This window comes from Oncorhynchus mykiss, chromosome 16 (assembly GCF_057628025.1).
Source record: "Oncorhynchus mykiss isolate SJ-2025 chromosome 16, ASM5762802v1, whole genome shotgun sequence".
In the NCBI taxonomy this organism is placed as follows: Eukaryota; Metazoa; Chordata; class Actinopteri; order Salmoniformes; family Salmonidae; genus Oncorhynchus; species Oncorhynchus mykiss.
This window is the reverse complement of record NC_143037.1, coordinates 32,232,605-32,251,634: the sequence shown is the minus strand read 5'-3', so window position 1 is coordinate 32,251,634 and position 19,030 is coordinate 32,232,605. Positions and strand designations below refer to the sequence as shown.

At 41.2% G+C, this 19,030-nt stretch overlaps 1 protein-coding gene across 3 annotated transcripts in view; it reads left to right on the top strand.

The window, feature by feature from the left end:
• Positions 1-19,030, top strand: part of LOC110491807 (actin-binding LIM protein 1) — a 136,538-nt gene that overhangs the window by 60,943 nt on the left and 56,565 nt on the right. For all 3 annotated transcript variants that reach the window (XM_090202556.1, XM_090202557.1, XM_036946717.2), the window contains exons 3-6: positions 7,765-7,948; positions 8,270-8,382; positions 16,380-16,506; positions 16,701-16,794. In XM_090202556.1, the coding sequence (XP_090058682.1) occupies positions 7,765-7,948; positions 8,270-8,382; positions 16,380-16,506; positions 16,701-16,794 (518 nt within the window). The remainder of the gene's footprint in view (positions 1-7,764; positions 7,949-8,269; positions 8,383-16,379; positions 16,507-16,700; positions 16,795-19,030) is intronic.

The window sequence follows — 19,030 nt, the reverse complement described above, 5'->3', positions numbered from 1 at the left end:
CGCAGAGAGCATCATGAAGAACAAGGAACACACCAGGCAGGTCCGAGATACTGTTGTGAAGAAGTTTAAAGCCGGATTTGGATACAAAAAGATTTCCCAAGATTTAAACATCCCAAGGAGCACTGTGCAAGCGATAATATTGAAATGGAAGGAGTATCAGACCACTACAAATCTACCAAGACCTGGCCGTCCCTCTAAACTTTCAGCTCATACAAGGAGAAGACTGATCAGAGATACAGCCAAGAGGCCCATGATCACTCTGGATGAACTGCAGAGATCTACAGCTGAGGTGGGAGACTGTCCATAGGACAACAATCAGTCGTATATTGCACAAATCTGGCCTTTATGGAAGAGTGACAAGAAGAAAGCCATTTCTTAAAGATATCCATAAAAAGTGTTGTTTAAAGTTTGCCACAAGCCACCTGGGAGACACACCAAACATGTGGAAGAAGGTGCTCTGGTCAGATGAAACCAAAATTGAACTTTTTGGCAAGAATGCAATACGTTATGTTTGGCGTAAAAGCAACACAGCTGAACACACCATCCCCACTGTCAAACATGGTGGTGGCAGCATCATGGTTTGGGCCTGCTTTTCTTCAGCAGGGACAGGGAAGATGGTTAAAATTGATGGAAAGATGGATGGAGCCAAATACAGGACCATTCTGGAAGAAAACCTGATGGAGTCTGCAAAAGACCTGAGACTGGGATGGAGATTTGTCTTCCAACAAGACAATGATCCAAAACATAAAGCAAAATCTACAATGGAATGGTTAAAAAATAAACATATCCAGGTGTTAGAATGGCCAAGTCAAAGTCCAGACCTGAATCCAATCGAGAATCTGTGGAAAGAACTGAAAACTGCTGTTCACAAATGCTCTCCATCCAACCTCACTGAGCTCGAGCTGTTTTGCAAGGAGGAATGGGAAAAAATTTCAGTCTCTCGATGTGCAAAACTGATAGAGACATACCCCAAGCGACTTACAGCTGTAATCGCAGCAAAAGGTGGCGCTACAAAGTATTAACTTAAGGGGGCTGAATCATTTTGCACGCCCAATTTTTCAGTTTTTGATTTGTTAAAAAAGTTTGAAATATCCAATAAATGTCGTTCCACTTCATGATTGTGTCCCACTTGTTGTTGATTCTTCACAAAAAAATACAGTTTTATATCTTTATGTTTGAAGCCTGAAATGTGGCAAAAGGTCGCAAAGTTCAAGGGGGCCGAATACTTTCGCAAGGCACTGTATTTAGGGGCCTCATGGCCGATACATAAAACATAAAGCTCTGACGAAGGCTGCGAGGCCGATTTCAGTGAGAACAAGTCTACCATCCAAATACCTACCTCTATGTACCCTGCTTAGCTTTGGAAACAAGCTGTGTTCGTTTCAACTGAGATATCAGGTCAACACATTTAGACATTGATCAGCGTCCATACTCATTTGCGTAGACTACCTAAATAACATTGACTAGTTGAAAGTAACTAAGCTGTATGTGAAAGTCAATTCAGAGTGAGGATGAGTTTATGTAGGCTACATTGACATGGGACCTGGTCAAAAATACTGCACTAAATAAGTAATGGAGGCCAATTGGAATGCTGAATTACAAATACAATAAGCAATATCTGTAAATTGTCAGCGAAGGAACCTTGATGTTCTGGAATGAACTTTCCTCATATGGGCAATATTGGGATTCAGATTATTGACACTTTCTTTTCAGTGTAGCATAGTACAATATAGGGTTGGGTGATGTCAACCGTTGTCCCATTGTGGTTATGTACAATGGTATTGCCCCTTATTGGCCATCCGCCAATTAATTTTTAAGAAAATTAAAAGCAGCATTGAGCTATAGCGCAAAATAGCGCGCTACAACTGGACGAATCATAACAAAAGATTGTGTTGTGTTAAATTACATGTCTTTACCATTAGGCCCATAAAAAAAGTGTAAGGGCCTGCACACACAGGATGTCCCGTTTAAAGCATAAAGACCCCCAAATGTCAAGGTACAGTGTATTCAGACCCCTTCACTTTTTCCACATTTTGTTAAGTTACAGCCTTATTACAAAATGGATTAAATTGTTTTCCCCTCCTTATCAATCTACACACAATAACCCATAATAACAAAGCAAAAACAGGTTTTTAGAAATTTTTGCAAAAAAATAATTACATTTACATAAGTATTCAGACCCTTTTCTCAGTACTTTGTTGAAGCACGTTTGGCAGCAATTACAGCCTCGAGTCTTAGCTATGATGCTACAAGCTTGGCACACCTGTATTTGGGGAGTTTCTCCCATTCTTCTCTGCAGATCCTCTCAAGCTCTGTCAGGTTGGATGGGGAGCGTCGCTGTGCAGCTATTTTCAGGTCTCTCCAGGGATGTTCGATCGGGTTCAAGTCTGAGGTCTGGCTGGGCCAGTCAAGGACATTCAGAGACTTGTCCCACTCCTGCGTTGTCTTGGCTGTGTGCTTAGTCATTATCTTGTTGGAAGGTGAACCTTCACGCCAGTCTGTAGCAGGTTTTCATCAAGGATCTCTCTGTACTTTGCTCCGTTCATCTTTCCCTCGATCCTGACTAGTCTCCCAGTCCGTGCCACTGAAAAACATCCCCACAGCATGATGCTTCCATTTAAGAACAATGTAGGCAACTGTGTTCTTTTGGACCTTCAATGTTGCAGAATTTGTTTTGTACCTTTCCCCAGTTCTGTGCCTCGACACAATCCTGTCTCAGAGCTCTACGGACAATTTCTTCAACCTCATTGCTTTGTTTTTGCTCTGACATGCATTGTCAGCTGTGGGGCCTTATATAGACAGGCATGTGCCTTTACAAATCATATCCAATCAATTGAATTTACCACAGGTGGACTCCAATCAAGTTGTAGAAACATCTCAAGGATGATCAAAGGAAACAGGATGCACCTGAGCTCAATTGAGTCTCATGGCAAAGGATCTGAATACTACGCTTTGTCATTGAGGTATTGTGTGTAGATGGATTAAATATATATTTTTCTTATCAATTTTCGAATGAGGCTGTAATGTAACAAAATGTGGAAAAAGTGAAGGGGTCTGAATACTTTCCGAATGCACTGTATATTTTGCACTCTGCTTAAACTTCACAATGATTTTTCTATCGGCTATTGATGTTGTTTGTTCTCTTATTATTAGTCCCCTTGCTACCTTATGTTTTTAGGCTATGCAAACAACTTTTTGAGATGTAACTCCAGATTCATTCATTGTTCGATAGATAAAACGATGAAAGCATATAGCCCCAAGTTATAGTCAAAACCTTTCAAAGGGAGAGAGAAGGGTATATAGTCTCTGTTTTTTAATTAAACAGCTAAACACAAGAAAGTTAGGAAGTGTCCGAATAAGCCCGAGAGATGTATTTTCTGACGGGACATTTTGCTCTGCTTTGGTGGAATTCTCCGCTCTGTCTAGACTACATTCGGTATACCATATTTATTGAAATAGGCCATAGCAAATAGAAATATTAAAATGACTCGGGATGTCACTGACCGACTCCGTTCTTGTGTGCCATCATGTCACATCACGATGTCGTCTCCAATGACGATAACCCACACAACACACTCCCCACCTCTCGTCATGATCAGTTCAGACGTTACCGAGAACCACTATACTGTATTTTTTGACAGGGTCATTAGCATTAGAGTCGTCAGACAATGTTTTGCACAAATTTAGCTCAAATTCTAGACGTCGGATTAAAACGAGGCTACAGCGTCCATAAGGTAACAATTAGACTTGGATCCATTTGGACTGAATACGTTTGTAGGTGCAACAGTTTTTATTACATTATTAATTTATCGATCTCACATTTCCGTCCATTAAGAACCAATGATGTGCTACATTTTCGTAGCATTTCTGACAATGCTAACATATTTTCAGCTGAATCTCAAGAGTTCTAAAACTGGAACAAAGCACTTGGGTTGCACAGCAACAGTGCTAGTTCCCAGCTAACACCAGTTGGATTAGAGGCAAACTACAAGGAAAGGAATCTAGCTATATTTTGCTATGGAAGGTTTTTCACATGGATGAAGTAATCTGTGTAAACAGTTGGCCTTGACACTTGACACCTGTGTGTAATAAGCACAAATAAGATGGCTAACATCCTTGGCTACTATTGCCAGTTAGCTAGCCAACTAAGGTGAGCCAGTAAGGACTACCGTTGTCCTAGCTAGCTAGCCACCTACCGGCGTTGTTGCCCCCACCTCTTCTTCTATGGGGTTTAAAGGAGGTTGGTATCCAACGTTATGGTGCATTACCGCCACCTATTGCACTGGAGTGCTCCTGCCTGTGGAACTAGCGTAAAAATGGATCAATAGAAGTATGAAGAGGGGTTCCTCGGGTGCAGGAATGTGGGCATTCCACATGCAAGCCCTGAATTGTGGGCTGCAATTACACCCTTCTCCATCTTGCTGCTACAGAGGAGAGCATTGCCCTCATCTGTCAGATGCACTCCACCCCTACGGAACCACCGTTGTCCCGGAAAACATTCGGATGACCACCATTAAATTCACCTTGCTGTATTCCAAGTCGTTTCCACCGAGGTGGATGAATAGGATGTGGGGAGAAGTAGCACAGGCCCTCTGCTGGCGGAGAACACCCAGGAGTTATGGTGTATAATAATGTTGTGTAATCACTTTCAGAGTATAATGAAAGGAAAATGACATGAGCACCACAATGCCTACTCCACCCATGGTTTTCCCTCTTAATAATTATTTTTTCTTTGTTTACTACACCTTAAAAATCATACAATGTGATTTTCTGGATTTTTGTTTTAGATTCCGTCTCTCACAGTTGAAGTGTACCTATGATAAAAATGACAGACCTCTACATACTTGTGTAAGTAGGAAAACCTGCAAAATCGGCAGTGTATCAAATACTTGCTCTCCCCACTGTAGTTGAAATGTATTACGTTTTTTATTAGCATCACAATTTTACACTTTATATACATCACAGAAGACTGAAATATAGCAAAACAGTTCGACATAGAAACACTGAATTTGTCAGTTTTTTTTAAAATAAGCTTTATTAATTATGAAATAATTAAAAATATAAATAACAGAAGAGGGTGTATTTGGTCATTGACTGCAGGAAAGGGCTACAACAGTTTGTTATTAATAGACACTAGTGTACATCCCAAAACATACATGTGTAAAAATAATACATTATTTACAAGTGCAAAATACAGCAGTGCTAGCAATCTAATAGGGGAAGACCCCAGGAGGGGGCATCTTAATAATTGATTTATTTGAAGGTGGAAGATATTGTTCTTGTCTCTGGAAATACAACACATACTTAACCTTACATATCCACAGAGGTATTGGCATTTTATTTTTGGGATTGTTTTGTTGTCATACCCTTTGTCAAATGGAGACACAAACACACATTCCTGCAGTCGTACACATGGAAGATCAACAAATGGATTTTCAGATTTCCTCAAAACCATCAAACTTTATGAATAATTAGTGCAGTAATGGAGCGTTAACTCTACACCATTGGGTGACCGTTAAAGCCCAAATAAGCAGGGTTCGGAAACAACTCTTTATAGTCATCCTCAGTCCTCGTAACAAAAAACATATGTGAAATTTTACACAGGTACATTGTGTGCTCATATTTACAAGATATTTACATGGTGCCAAATATCCATCTCTAGGTCATTTACTACTTGTATATCCAAAACTACTAATACAACATGGGACATTAGGTCCTTCCCTTAAATTTATGAAGTCCAGTATTCATTAATAACCTAGAGGGAGGGTTCGCCTCACTCTGGCAGACAGATCATCATTTCACAGACACTGCTCATGTCTTCTCACCAAACCATCATATATCGACTGTTAAACCTCAGAGGCTCATCTCAGAAAAAGGCAGTGAGAATGTAAATAGGAATACATTCTAATATAAAAGTAATGTGCTTAACATAATGTTGTATTTCTACCACAGATGATTGGATGGATATTTTTTTTTTGTTCACCTTTATTTAACCAGGTAGGCCAGTTGAGAACAAGTTCTCATTTACAACGGCTATATATATATATATATATATATATATATATATATATATATATATATATATATATACATACAGTGCCTTGCGAAAGTATTCGGCCCCCTTGAACTTTGCGACCTTTCAGGCTTCAAACATAAAGATATAAAACTGTATTTTTTTGTGAAGAATCAACAACAAGTGGGACACAATCATGAAGTGGAACGACATTTATTGGATATTTCAAACTTTTTTAACAAATCAAAAACTGAAAAATTGGGCGTGCAAAATTATTCAGCCCCCTTAAGTTAATACTTTGTAGCGCCACCTTTTGCTGCGATTACAGCTGTAAGTCGCTTGGGGTATGTCTCTATCAGTTTTGCACATCGAGAGACTGAAATTTTTTCCCATTCCTCCTTGCAAAACAGCTCGAGCTCAGTGAGGTTGGATGGAGAGCATTTGTGAACAGCAGTTTTCATTTCTTTCCACAGATTCTCGATTGGATTCAGGTCTGGACTTTGACTTGGCCATTCTAACACCTGGATATGTTTATTTTTGAACCATTCCATTGTAGATTTTGCTTTATGTTTTGGATCATTGTCTTGTTGGAAGACAAATCTCCATCCCAGTCTCAGGTCTTTTGCAGACTCCATCAGGTTTTCTTCCAGAATGGTCCTGTATTTGGCTCCATCCATCTTCCCATCAATTTTAACCATCTTCCCTGTCCCTGCTGAAGAAAAGCAGGCCCAAACCATGATGCTGCCACCACCATGTTTGACAGTGGGGATGGTGTGTTCAGCTGTGTTGCTTTTACGCCAAACATAACTTATTGCATTGTTGCCAAAAAGTTCAATTTTGGTTTCATCTGACCAGAGCACCTTCTTCCACATGTTTGGTGTGTCTCCCAGGTGGCTTGTGGCAAACTTTAAACAACACTTTTTATGGATATCTTTAAGAAATGGCTTTCTTCTTGCCACTCTTCCATAAAGGCCAGATTTGTGCAATATACGACTGATTGTTGTCCTATGGACAGAGTCTCCCACCTCAGCTGTAGATCTCTGCAGTTCATCCAGAGTGATCATGGGCCTCTTGGCTGCATCTCTGATCAGTCTTCTCCTTGTATGAGCTGAAAGTTTAGAGGGACGGCCAGGTCTTGGTAGATTTGCAGTGGTCTGATACTCCTTCCATTTCAATATTATCGCTTGCACAGTGCTCCTTGGGATGTTTAAAGCTTGGGAAATCTTTTTGTATCCAAATCCGGCTTTAAACTTCTTCACAACAGTATCTCGGACCTGCCTGGTGTGTTCCTTGTTCTTCATGATGCTCTCTGCGCTTTTAACGGACCTCTGAGACTATCACAGTGCAGGTGCATTTATACGGAGACTTGATTACACACAGGTGGATTGTATTTATCATCATTAGTCATTTAGGTCAACATTGGATCATTCAGAGATCCTCACTGAACTTCTGGAGAGAGTTTGCTGCACTGAAAGTAAAGGGGCTGAATAATTTTGCACGCCCAATTTTTCAGTTTTTGATTTGTTAAAAAAGTTTGAAATATCCAATAAATGTCGTTCCACTTCATGATTGTGTCCCACTTGTTGTTGATTCTTCACAAAAAAATACAGTTTTATATCTTTATGTTTGAAGCCTGAAATGTGGCAAAAGGTCGCAAAGTTCAAGGGGACCGAATACTTTCGCAAGGCACTGTATATATATGGATGCAAGGAGGATAGATGAATAGCATGACTTCTGTTGCGTCCCTGCAGTGTGTGGCTGTGACCTGGCTCACGGAGGCTTCTTCATGAAAAATGGAGACTACCTGTGTACCCTGGACTACCAGCGAATGCACGGTACACGCTGCAACGGCTGTAGGGACTTTGTGGAGGGAGAGGTGGTCACTGCCCTAGGCAAGACTTACCACCCTGCCTGCTTTGTCTGCACCATCTGCAAGTAAGAATCTCCTTTTCAAAGGAGCCCTGGTCAAGAGCTAGCAGAATTACTCATTATCCATCTCATTACTCTTATTGTTCACATTCATTTTACTCTTATCATCCTGCCTGCATCCTCGTCTGCATTGATTGTGTTGGTCTTCAAATGGGTTAATCGGCTCACTCCAACAATGCTGACACACATTCACCTCATCATACACTGTTAATCAATACACTGAATATTCCCAAACTGATGTACCCTAATGTGACCCGTGCTACACATCTGTCTATATCCGTCTGGTGTCTGATCATTAGTCCATGTATCTTTCTGTCTCTCCCACAGACGACCATTTCCTGCTGGGGATAGGGTCACCTTCAATGGCAAAGACTGTCTGTGTCAGTACTGTGTCCAGCCCACGTCCCCAGGACCTGGCAAAGACCTCATCGACGCCAACTGTAAGTAGCCTCTGTCTCCACTATACTTACAGTACTGTAGTTACATTGAACTAATATTTAAACTCAAATACTAAAAAAAATGTACCAAACAATTTATTTGAGTTCATATGATGTGTGTAACCCATTGTCTGTGATAACCACCAGAACTCTGTAAATTACTAGTAACCAATATAAAGTATTCAGTAATAAGTACAGCAATATTTTGGGGAAACATGTTGGTTTGTTAGTGAGAACACTGGACAAAATAGTTGAGTGCAGGCCAACATAATGCAATTTATTTTGAAGAGAGGGTCTGAAGGTAGCTGTTAAACACAGGCTGTAGACTTGGAACATGCTGGCCTTCTAGGCAGAGTTGCAAAGAAAAAGCCATAACAGACTGGCCAATAAAAAAAAAAAATTAAGATTGGCAAAAGAACAGACACTGGACAGAGGAACTCTGCCTAGAAGGCCAGCATCCCGGAGTCACCTCTTCACAGTTGACATTGAGACTGGTGTTTTGCGGGTACCATTTAATGAAGCTGCTAGTTGAGGAGTTGTGAGGTTTCTCAAACTAGACACTCTAATGTACTTGTCCTCTTACTCAGTTGTGCACCGGGGCCTCCTACTCCTCTTTCTATTCTGGTTAGAGCCAGTCTGCGGTGTTCTGTGAAGGGAGTAGTACAAAGCGTTGTATGAGATCTTCAGTTTCTTGGCAATTTTTGCATGGAATATCCTTCATTTCTCAGAACAAGAATGGACTGACGAGTTTCAGAAGAAAGATCTTTGTTTCTGGCCATTTTGAGCATGTAATCGAACCCACAAATGCTGATACCCCAGATATTCAACTAAACTCAGCAAAAAAAGAAACGTCCTCTCACTGTCAACTGTGTTCATTTTCATCAACACGTGTAAATATTTGTATGAACATAAGATTCAACAACTTGAAACAAACTGAACAAGTTCCACAGACATGTGACTAACAGAAATTGAATAATGTGTCCCTGAACAAAGGGGGGGGGGGGGGTCAAAATCAAAAGAAGGTCAGTATCTGTTGTGGACACTAGCTGCAATCAGTACTGCAGTGTATCTCCTCCTCATGGACAGCACCAGATTTTCCAGTTCTTGCTGTGAGATTTTACCCCACTCTTCCACCAAGGCACCTTGCAAGTTCCCGGACATTTCTGGGGGGAATGCCTCTAGCACTCAACCTCCGATCCAACAGGTTCCAGACGTGATCAATGGGATTGAGATCTGGGCTCTTCGCTGGCCATGGCAGAACACTGACATTCCTGTCTTACAGGAAATCACACACAGAATGGCTGATGGCATTGTCATGCTGGAGGTTCATGTCAGGATGAGCCTGCAGGAAGTGTACCACATGAGGGAGGAGGATGTCTTCCCTGTAAAGCACAGTTTTGAGATTGCAAGCTATGACAATAACCTCAGTCCGACCCGCCAGTGAAGAGCACTTTTTGCCAGTCCTGTCTGGTCCAGCGACATTGGGTTTGTGCCCATAAGCAACGTTGCTGCCAATGATGTCTGATGAGGACATGCCTTACAACAGGCCTACAAGTCCAGTCTGAGCACTGATGGAGGGATTGTGCGTTCCTGGTGTAAATCGGCAGTTGTTGTTGCCATCCTGTACCTATCCCGCAGGTGTGATGTTAGGATGTACCGATCCTGTGCAGGTGTTGTTACACGTGGTCTGCCACTGCGAGGATGATCAGCTGTCCGTCCTGTCTCACTGTAGGGCTATCTTAGGCTTCTCACAGTATGGACATTGCAATTTATTGCACTGGCCACATCTGCAGTCCTCATGCCTCCTTGCAGCATGCCTAAGGCAGGTTCACACAGGTAAGCAGGGACCCTGGGCATCTTTCTCTGGTGTTTTTCAGAGTCAGTAGAAAGGCCTCTTTAGTGTCCTGAATTTCCATAACTGTGACATTAATTGCCTACCATCTGTAAGCTGTATTTCTGATCAATTTGATGTTATTTTAAATTGACAAAAATCTGCTGTTCTTTCAAAAACAAGGACCCAAAGTGACCCCAAACTTTTGAACGCTATTTGTTTTTAAATTTTGTATAAATTTGCAAACATTTCCAAAAACCTGTTTTTGCTTTGTCATTATGGGATAGTGTGTGTAGATTAATTAGAAGAAGAAAAAAAAACAATTTACTAAATTTTAGAATAAGGCTGTAATGTGGCTAACCCTAACCCCGATCAACTGCCCTGCACCCCTCACAGCAACTCGCCCAAGCCTCCCCCATTTCTCCTTCACCCAAATCCAGATAGCTAATGTTCTGAAAGAGCTGCAAAATCTGGACCCCTACAAATCAGCCGAGCTAGACAATCTGGACCCTCTCTTTCTAAAATGATCTGCCGAAATTGTTGCAACCCCTATTACTAGCCTCTTTCATATCGTCTGAGATTCCCAGATTGGAAAGCTGCCGCGATCATCCCCCTCTTCAAATGTGGAGGCACTCTAGACCCAAACTGCTACAGACCTATACAGTATGTCCTAACCTGCCTTTCTAAGGTCTCCGAAAGCCAAATTAACAAACAGATTACCGACCATTTAGAATCCAACTGTACTTTCTCCGCTATGCAATCTGGTTTCAGTGCTGGTCATGGGTGCGCCTTAGCCACGCTCAAGGTCCTAAACGATATCATAACCGCAATCGATAAGAGGCATTACTGTGCAGCCATATTCCTCGACCTGGCCAAGGCTTTCGACTCTGTCAATCGCCACATTCTTATCGGCAGACTCAACAGCCTTGGTTTCTCAAATGACTGCCTCGCCTGGTTCACCAACTACTTCTCAAACAGAGTTCAGTGTGTCAAATCAGAGGGCCTGTTGTCCGGACCTCTGGCAGTCTCTATGGGGGTGCCACGGGGTTCAATTCTCAGGCCGACTCTCTTCTCTGTATACATCAATGATCTCGCCCTTGCTGCTGGTGATTCTCTGATCCACCTCATGCAGACAACAACATTCTGTATACTTCTGGCCCTCTTTTGGACACTGTGTTAACTAACCTCCAGACGAGAGTCAATGCCATACAGCTCTCCTTCCGTGGCCTCCTACTAATCTTAAATGCAAGTAAAACTAAATGCATGCTCTTCAACCGATCTCTGCCATCACCTGCCCGCCCATCCAGCATCACTATTCTGGACAACTACAAATACCTATATGTCTGGTTAGATTGTAAACTCTCCTTCCAGACTCACATTAAGCATCTCCAATCCAAAATTAAATCTAGAAACAACTTCTTATTTCACAACAAAGCATCCTTCACTCATGCTGCCAAAAATACCCTTGTAAAACTGACCATCCTACCGATCCTCAACTTCAGCGATGTTATTTACAAAATAGCCTCCAACACTCTACTCAGCAAATTGGATGCAGTCTATCACAGTGCCATCCTTTTTGTCACCAAAGCCCCATATACTACCCACCACTGACCTGTACTCTCTCGTTGGCTGGCCATCGCTTCATACTCGTCACCAAACCCACTGGCTCCAGGTCATCTACAAGTTTCTGCTAGGTAAAGCCCCACCTTATCTCAGCTCACTGGTCACCATAGCAGGATCCACCCGTAGCACGCACTCCAGCAGGTATAGCTCACTGGTCACCCCGAAAGCCAATTCCTACTTTGGCCGCCTTTCCTTCCAGTTCTCTGCGGCCAATGACTGGAATGAACTGCAAAAATCACTGAAGCTGGAGACTCATATCTCCCTCACTAGCTTTAAGCACTAGCTGTCAGAGCAGCTCGCAGATCACTGCACCTGTACATAGCCCATCCAACTACCTCATCCCCATACTGTATTGATTTATCTATCTATCTTGCTCCTTTCCACCCCATTATCTCTACTTGCACATTCATATTCTGCACATCTATCACTCCATTGTTTAATTGGTATATTGTAATTACTTCACCACCATGGCCTATCTATTGCCTTACCTCCCTTATCTTACCTCATTTGCACACACTGTATACAGTGCCTTGCGAAAGTATTCGGCCCCCTTGAACTTTGCGACCTTTTGCCACATTTCAGGCTTCAAACACAAAGATATAAAACTGTATTTGTTTGTGAAGAATCAACAACAAGTGGGACACAATCATGAAGTGGAACAACATTTATTGGATATTTCAAACTTTTTTAACAAATCAAAAACTGAAAAATTGGGCGTGCAAAATGATTCAGCCCCTTTACTTTCAGTGCAGCAAACTCTCTCCAGAAGTTCAGTGAGGATCTCTGAATGATCCAATGTTGACCTAAATGACTAATGATGATAAATACAATCCACCTGTGTGTAATCAAGTCTCCGTATAAATGCACCTGCACTGTGATAGTCTCAGAGGTCCGTTAAAAGCGCAGAGAGCATCATGGAGAACAAGGAACACACCAGGCAGGTCCGAGATACTGTTGTGAAGAAGTTTAAAGCCGGATTTGGATACAAAAAGATTTCCCAAGCTTTAAACATCCCAAGGAGCACTGTGCAAGCGATAATATTGAAATGGAAGGAGTATCAGACCACTGCAAATCTACCAAGACCTGGCCGTCCCTCTAAACTTTCAGCTCATACAAGGAGAAGACTGATCAGAGATGCAGCCAAGAGGCCCATGATCACTCTGGATGAACTGCAGAGATCTACAGCTGAGGTGGGAGACTCTGTCCATAGGACAACAATCAGTCGTATATTGCACAAATCTGGCCTTTATGGAAGAGTGGCAAGAAGAAAGCCATTTCTTAAAGATATCCATAAAAAGTGTGGTTTAAAGTTTGCCACAAGCCACCTGGGAGACACACCAAACATGTGGAAGAAGGTGCTCTGGTCAGATGAAACCAAAATTTAACTTTTTGGCAACAATGCAAAACGTTATGTTTGGCGTAAAAGCAACACAGCTGAACACACCATCCCCACTGTCAAACATGGTGGTGGCAGCATCATGGTTTGGGCCTGCTTTTCTTCAGCAGGGACAGGGAAGATGGTTAAAATTGATGGGAAGATGGATGGAGCCAAATACAGGACCATTCTGGAAGAAAACCTGATGGAGTCTGCAAAAGACCTGAGACTGGGACGGAGATTTGTCTTCCAACAAGACAATGATCCAAAACATAAAGCAAAATCTACAATGGAATGGTTCAAAAATAAACATATCCAGGTGTTAGAATGGCCAAGTCAAAGTCCAGACCTGAATCCAATCGAGAATCTGTGGAAAGAACTGAAAACTGCTGTTCACAAATGCTCTCCATCCAACCTCACTGAGCTCGAGCTGTTTTGCAAGGAGGAATGGGAAAAAATTTCAGTCTCTCGATGTGCAAAACTGATAGAGACATACCCCAAGCGACTTACAGCTGTAATCGCAGCAAAAGGTGGCGCTACAAAGTATTAACTTAAGGGGGCTGAATAATTTTGCACGCCCAATTTTTCAGTTTTTGATTTGTTAAAAAAGTTTGAAATATCCAATAAATGTCGTTCCACTTCATGATTGTTTCCCACTTGTTGTTGATTCTTCACAAAAAAATACAGTTTTATATATTTATGTTTGAAGCCTGAAATGTGGCAAAAGGTCGTAAAGTTCAAGGGGGCCGAATACTTTCGCAAGGCACTGTAGCCCTTCTGTGTTTGTCTAAGGTCAGTTGTAGCTTTGATGATTACCACTGCATTTCCTGGTAAATAGTAAATTCAAGTAGTGTGACCTCATTCCTCTTTGCAGCTGCCCTTGCTATGGTCACACGTACCATGTTATGGGATGCCGGTTCGATGAGCTTCCGGGAGGCCATTAGGTGGGCATACTTCGCAAACCTATACTCAGTTTATTAGGTACACCCATATAGTACTGGGTCATTCTACAAGGTGTCGGAAATGTTCCACAGGGATGTTGGTTCAGATTGGACGGTGGTACATTCATGCTGATAACAGCCCGTTCTGTCATCCGAAAGATGCTCTATTGGGTTGAGGTCTAGGACTGTGTAGGCCACTCAAGTAAACTGAACTTGTTGTCATGCGATGCATTTTCGTGAACGGGGTGGTGTACCTAATAAACTCGCCTGTGAGTGTATATGTCAGAAGTGGGAAATATGATGAATGAGAAGAATGACGTAATTGATATCTAATCCTAGGTGCTGTTACTGCCTCCAGAGGGAAGTACTACCCAGGAGTATATAACGCGTCAATAACACCTACAGCGTCATTGCGCAAAATGGTACTCAGCATCATCTGGATATGTGTACCACAAAAGTTCAACATTCACATTCTGCTACCATTTCTGTCTACTCATCGACGCACACAATTTGATGCATACTGTACAAATCCAACGTACAGTATGCACCACACAGAACACACTGCAATGCAATGCTGCAAAGCAAACGCAGTGTTCCATTGGAAATGAATGTACTTCTGGTGTTCCAAAACGCAATGACACTGTCGGTGTGATCGAGGCGTAAGACACAAGATCCTTTTACTGCCACCAGGGCAACAAAATAACACCAGACAAATTTAGATAAATTAAGGAATGATGAGAAAAGAAAATATTATTGTTACCTACAACAAAGATCAAGGCAATGCTTTTGTGCAAACATTTTAAAGCCTTTATTAAACAAAGTATTTATTTATTTTGGTTTTTACTTAATTTGTGTCCTTAATGTCTCCTCAGTTTCTCTACCTCCTTATGAAGATCTTTGCCTTGCTCCAGTGCCAGGTCAGCAGCTGAACAATAATCATGATACAGGTGGAGGAAGTCATTCATCCACCTGAGCCAGCTCATAAGTTGGTTGTTCTCTCCTTTGCCATACCCCAGGTCTTGGCACTGTAACTTAATAGTCATTCCACTGGAACAGGGTGGGGAGAGCTCTCTTCCTGAGTAGCCAACGTCCAGTGGGGGTTAAAGGCTCGATAAAGTCATCACTTTGGAAGTGGCAGCTGCAGACCCTTGTATGGGAGGTGGTGTTGAATCTCACATCAAATTTTCCAGTGCAGGTGTGAAAGCTCAACATATATCTTGGAGGAAGTCGCACACAGTGGGACACAGCAATGCTCAGCTGTACTGCTACCTTCATGTCGTAAAATTGTAAAAAACCTTGCTTGAACTAATTTGAGGTTAGGCTATAATGGAACAAAAATATATAACAAACGGTACTAATAAAAATATAAGATTTGTTTGGCTGACAATTTAAGCTTTCCCTGCATGCTAGCTAGCTATTGTATCAAAGATGATGAGTGCGTAATACTGGTAATCAAGGGCTAGCTGTAATTTTTGCCGAAATACATAGGCTAGTGGGCATGCATAAAGCAAATTGTTACACAGCAATGATTTGATATTGAGATTAAAAAAGGCTGCATTGGAACTTTAAAAAGAGCTGAGTGTACCAAGTCCAGGCAGTGATTTCCTGTTTGTTTGTTTTCTTCTGTTAGGTGTCAAATGAACACGACCCTGGTTTCTCTCTGTGTTGCCAGTTAGCTTATATACAGGGGTATCCATAAATAAGGGTGCTGATTCTCCTCATGTCTTCATTTCAAGCTCTTTATACTCAGTGTGTCATCACAAATGTCATGGGATGACACTGGGATCATATGACATGACTGGGAGCTTAGGAAGAGGTGATTTATTTCTTTGTAGATCGCCTGGATAAGCTTTTGGTAATTAAGTGATAATGCCCGATAATGCCCGAGAAGCCGGTGTTTGTTGGATATATTGGCATGGGTGTTAGGCCCGAGACGAAGTAATTGTTATAATATTGTTTTCCAGTAGCCTAATTACAAGTGAACTTAGAAATAACACAATCAGGCTATGAACAACATACCTTAGACCGTTCTCGTCTGTTTGGAATGAGATGGGCTTTGGTGCCAATATATCCAACAAACACAGGCTTCTCAGCATTATCACTTAAATATACCTTAACGGAAGATTGAAACACCCATTAATAAGCCATGGCTGTTGACCCTCTGCCACCATCTAGCGTATAGGTTTTGAATAGATGAAAACTATTGTTTGTGCGTGTGTGTGTTTTACAGGCTGTACGGGCTGTGGTAGAGACATTAAGAATGGTCAGGCTCTCTTAGCACTGGAGAGACAGTGGCACCTGGGCTGCTTTAAGTGTAAGGCCTGTCAAAAAGTCCTCACTGGGGAGTACATCAGCAAGTAAGTCTAACAACTATTATACACATGAAATGCTTACACACATAATGAAATACACAGTGTACTTGCAGACAAAGTAAAACCCACTATTCTATTATTTTATACACACAACATACTTGCAGACACAGTGAAATATACTATTCTATTTTATCCTATTCTAATGCAGTCTTTCTGTATTCTCCTATCTCTTTGCTCAGGGATGGCGCACCCTATTGTGAGAAGGACTACCAGATCCATTTTGGGGTCCAGTGCGAGGCATGCCAGCAGTTTATCACAGGCAAAGTGCTGGAGGTAAGCCAATCACCAATCACCTAACATTCATCATGTGAGAGGAGAGAGAGGAGGAGGCGGGACTGAGAAAGGTATTGGCGGACTGAACAAAGTTATGTAGAGCACCTCAAGATAAAAACGTAATATTCTATATCGGCGGTGAATGTGAATGAATGAACTTAAAAAGGAGAACACTGTTCTGAGAGAAGCCTTACTTGCTGTAACTGTAAATCGAGACCTTTCTTGAGTTGGGCTCTGGGATGGTGCAACTGTTGAGAATGTGAGCCTATGGTTGTGTGGGGGGAAAGGGTTGAGTGTGTATCCCACAACTGTTGTGAAGGAGTAAAATATGTTAGGGACAATAAAGGATGATTCACAACAATTGTTTGCTAATATAATAATTGCTTGTGATAATGTAATTTTGATAATGGCGAGACTGGTGAGAGGTAAAATCCTTTCCATAAATGGTCTACATTACTACAAATATGAATAGCAAATTATGCAAAATAAGAAACAAGATTCTTAAAATATATATATTTTTATGGCTATATATAATACAAATCGAGGTGAGGGAGATGGAAATGCATTTGGCATTTGATCTAATTCTGTTCTGTAAAATGGCAGAAGGATGGATCCCAGTCTTTTCAGGGCTATGGGATACGGAGTGGTGGGGGGGGGGGTGTATGCCGGGCATTGGGATGACAACCCACCTCAGGATGAGGAGGGCTTTTAGAAGGTGGAATAGTGGGGACCAATTGGAGGTTTACTTAGTAGCAATGCAAATATCATAGACACTCAATCATGTTACTTTTTAATGATACGTTTACAAACATATATTTTGATAAATAAAATTGAAAATTGTGTCTCATAATGGTAAGTGGTGAAATAAGTATAGCCAGTTACAATTGTAATGGCCTAGCAGATAACAAGAAAAGGCGATCAGTATTTACCTGGCTCAAAGAGAAGGAATATAATATATATTGTTTACAGGAAACCCATTCAACAATTTTAGATTAAGTTTTGTGGAAAATGGACTGGGGGTGGGTAAAGAAATTCAAAAGGGGTGTCATGACGTTGGCCTATTGGGGGAGGTTTATGACCCCCATAAATATCCACCCCCTTTTTCCTCTCTTTACCGATGTGACTATTGAAAATCCCTTTGTTAACATAGAGAGTCTGGTAACATCAGAAGGTGGGAAACGGAACCATATTTCAGTAATCCAACCAGTTGGAAATATGCTTTGGTACTTAATGAATATGATGTCAGATAAGTTGGCGTCTGAGACATTATTACTGATGATAGGACGACAAACTGTATCTGGGAAAGTCTACACATTCTAGTTATCAGATTCACTTGGAAATGTTGGGAAATTTAAATGTTTAATATTAAACTATTTGTGAAAAGATTAAATGTAGTTTTCGCTTCTAAAGGAGAGAATTGGTTGTCATAGTGTAAACTCTGCTCACTCAGAGGCCCCACCCAAGTGAACAGACATTGGTTGTAAACTATGAAACACTCCCTTCTTTCACAACTATATAAACCTGTTGACGAAAATTAAACTTATTTTTCAATCTTCAATTTAGAAATGCTACCAAAGAAAATGTATTCAAACTTGTTACAAATGGAGTCACGCATGATTCACTGAATGATATTTTGAAAGAGGAAGTACTTTAAGAATATGATTTTGTTTCAGTCTCCTCCATCTCCACTAACTAAAATGAATTGTATGGATTTTGTTCCTAATAATAATGTAAAATTAACATCTGTACAGAAAGACTCATGTGAAGGCCAAATGACAGAGGAACTTATCGATGCAATTGGGGCCTTTAAGGATGGGAAAACTGCAGGGATGGATGGCATACCAGTGGAAGTATACAAACATGTTTTTGATATACTCAGAGGACCATTATTAACATGTTTTAGCCACTCCTATATAAATGGTAGATTATCAGACAAGGTCTGATATCATTATTACTGAAACAGGACCCAAATGCTATATATAAAGATCCAGTCCATTTAAAAAAAATTGGAGACCTCTTACACTTCAGTGTTGTGATGCAAAAATCCTAGCAAAATGTTTGGCGCATAGAATTAATAAAGCATTGTCAGATATTATTCATCCTAATCAGACAGTTTTTTACATGGACGATACATTGGAGATAATATAAGACAAGTCCTGGAAACAATAGAATACTATGAAATATTGGGGACACCAGGCCTGGTTACATAGCTGATTTTAAAAAGGCTTTTGATAAA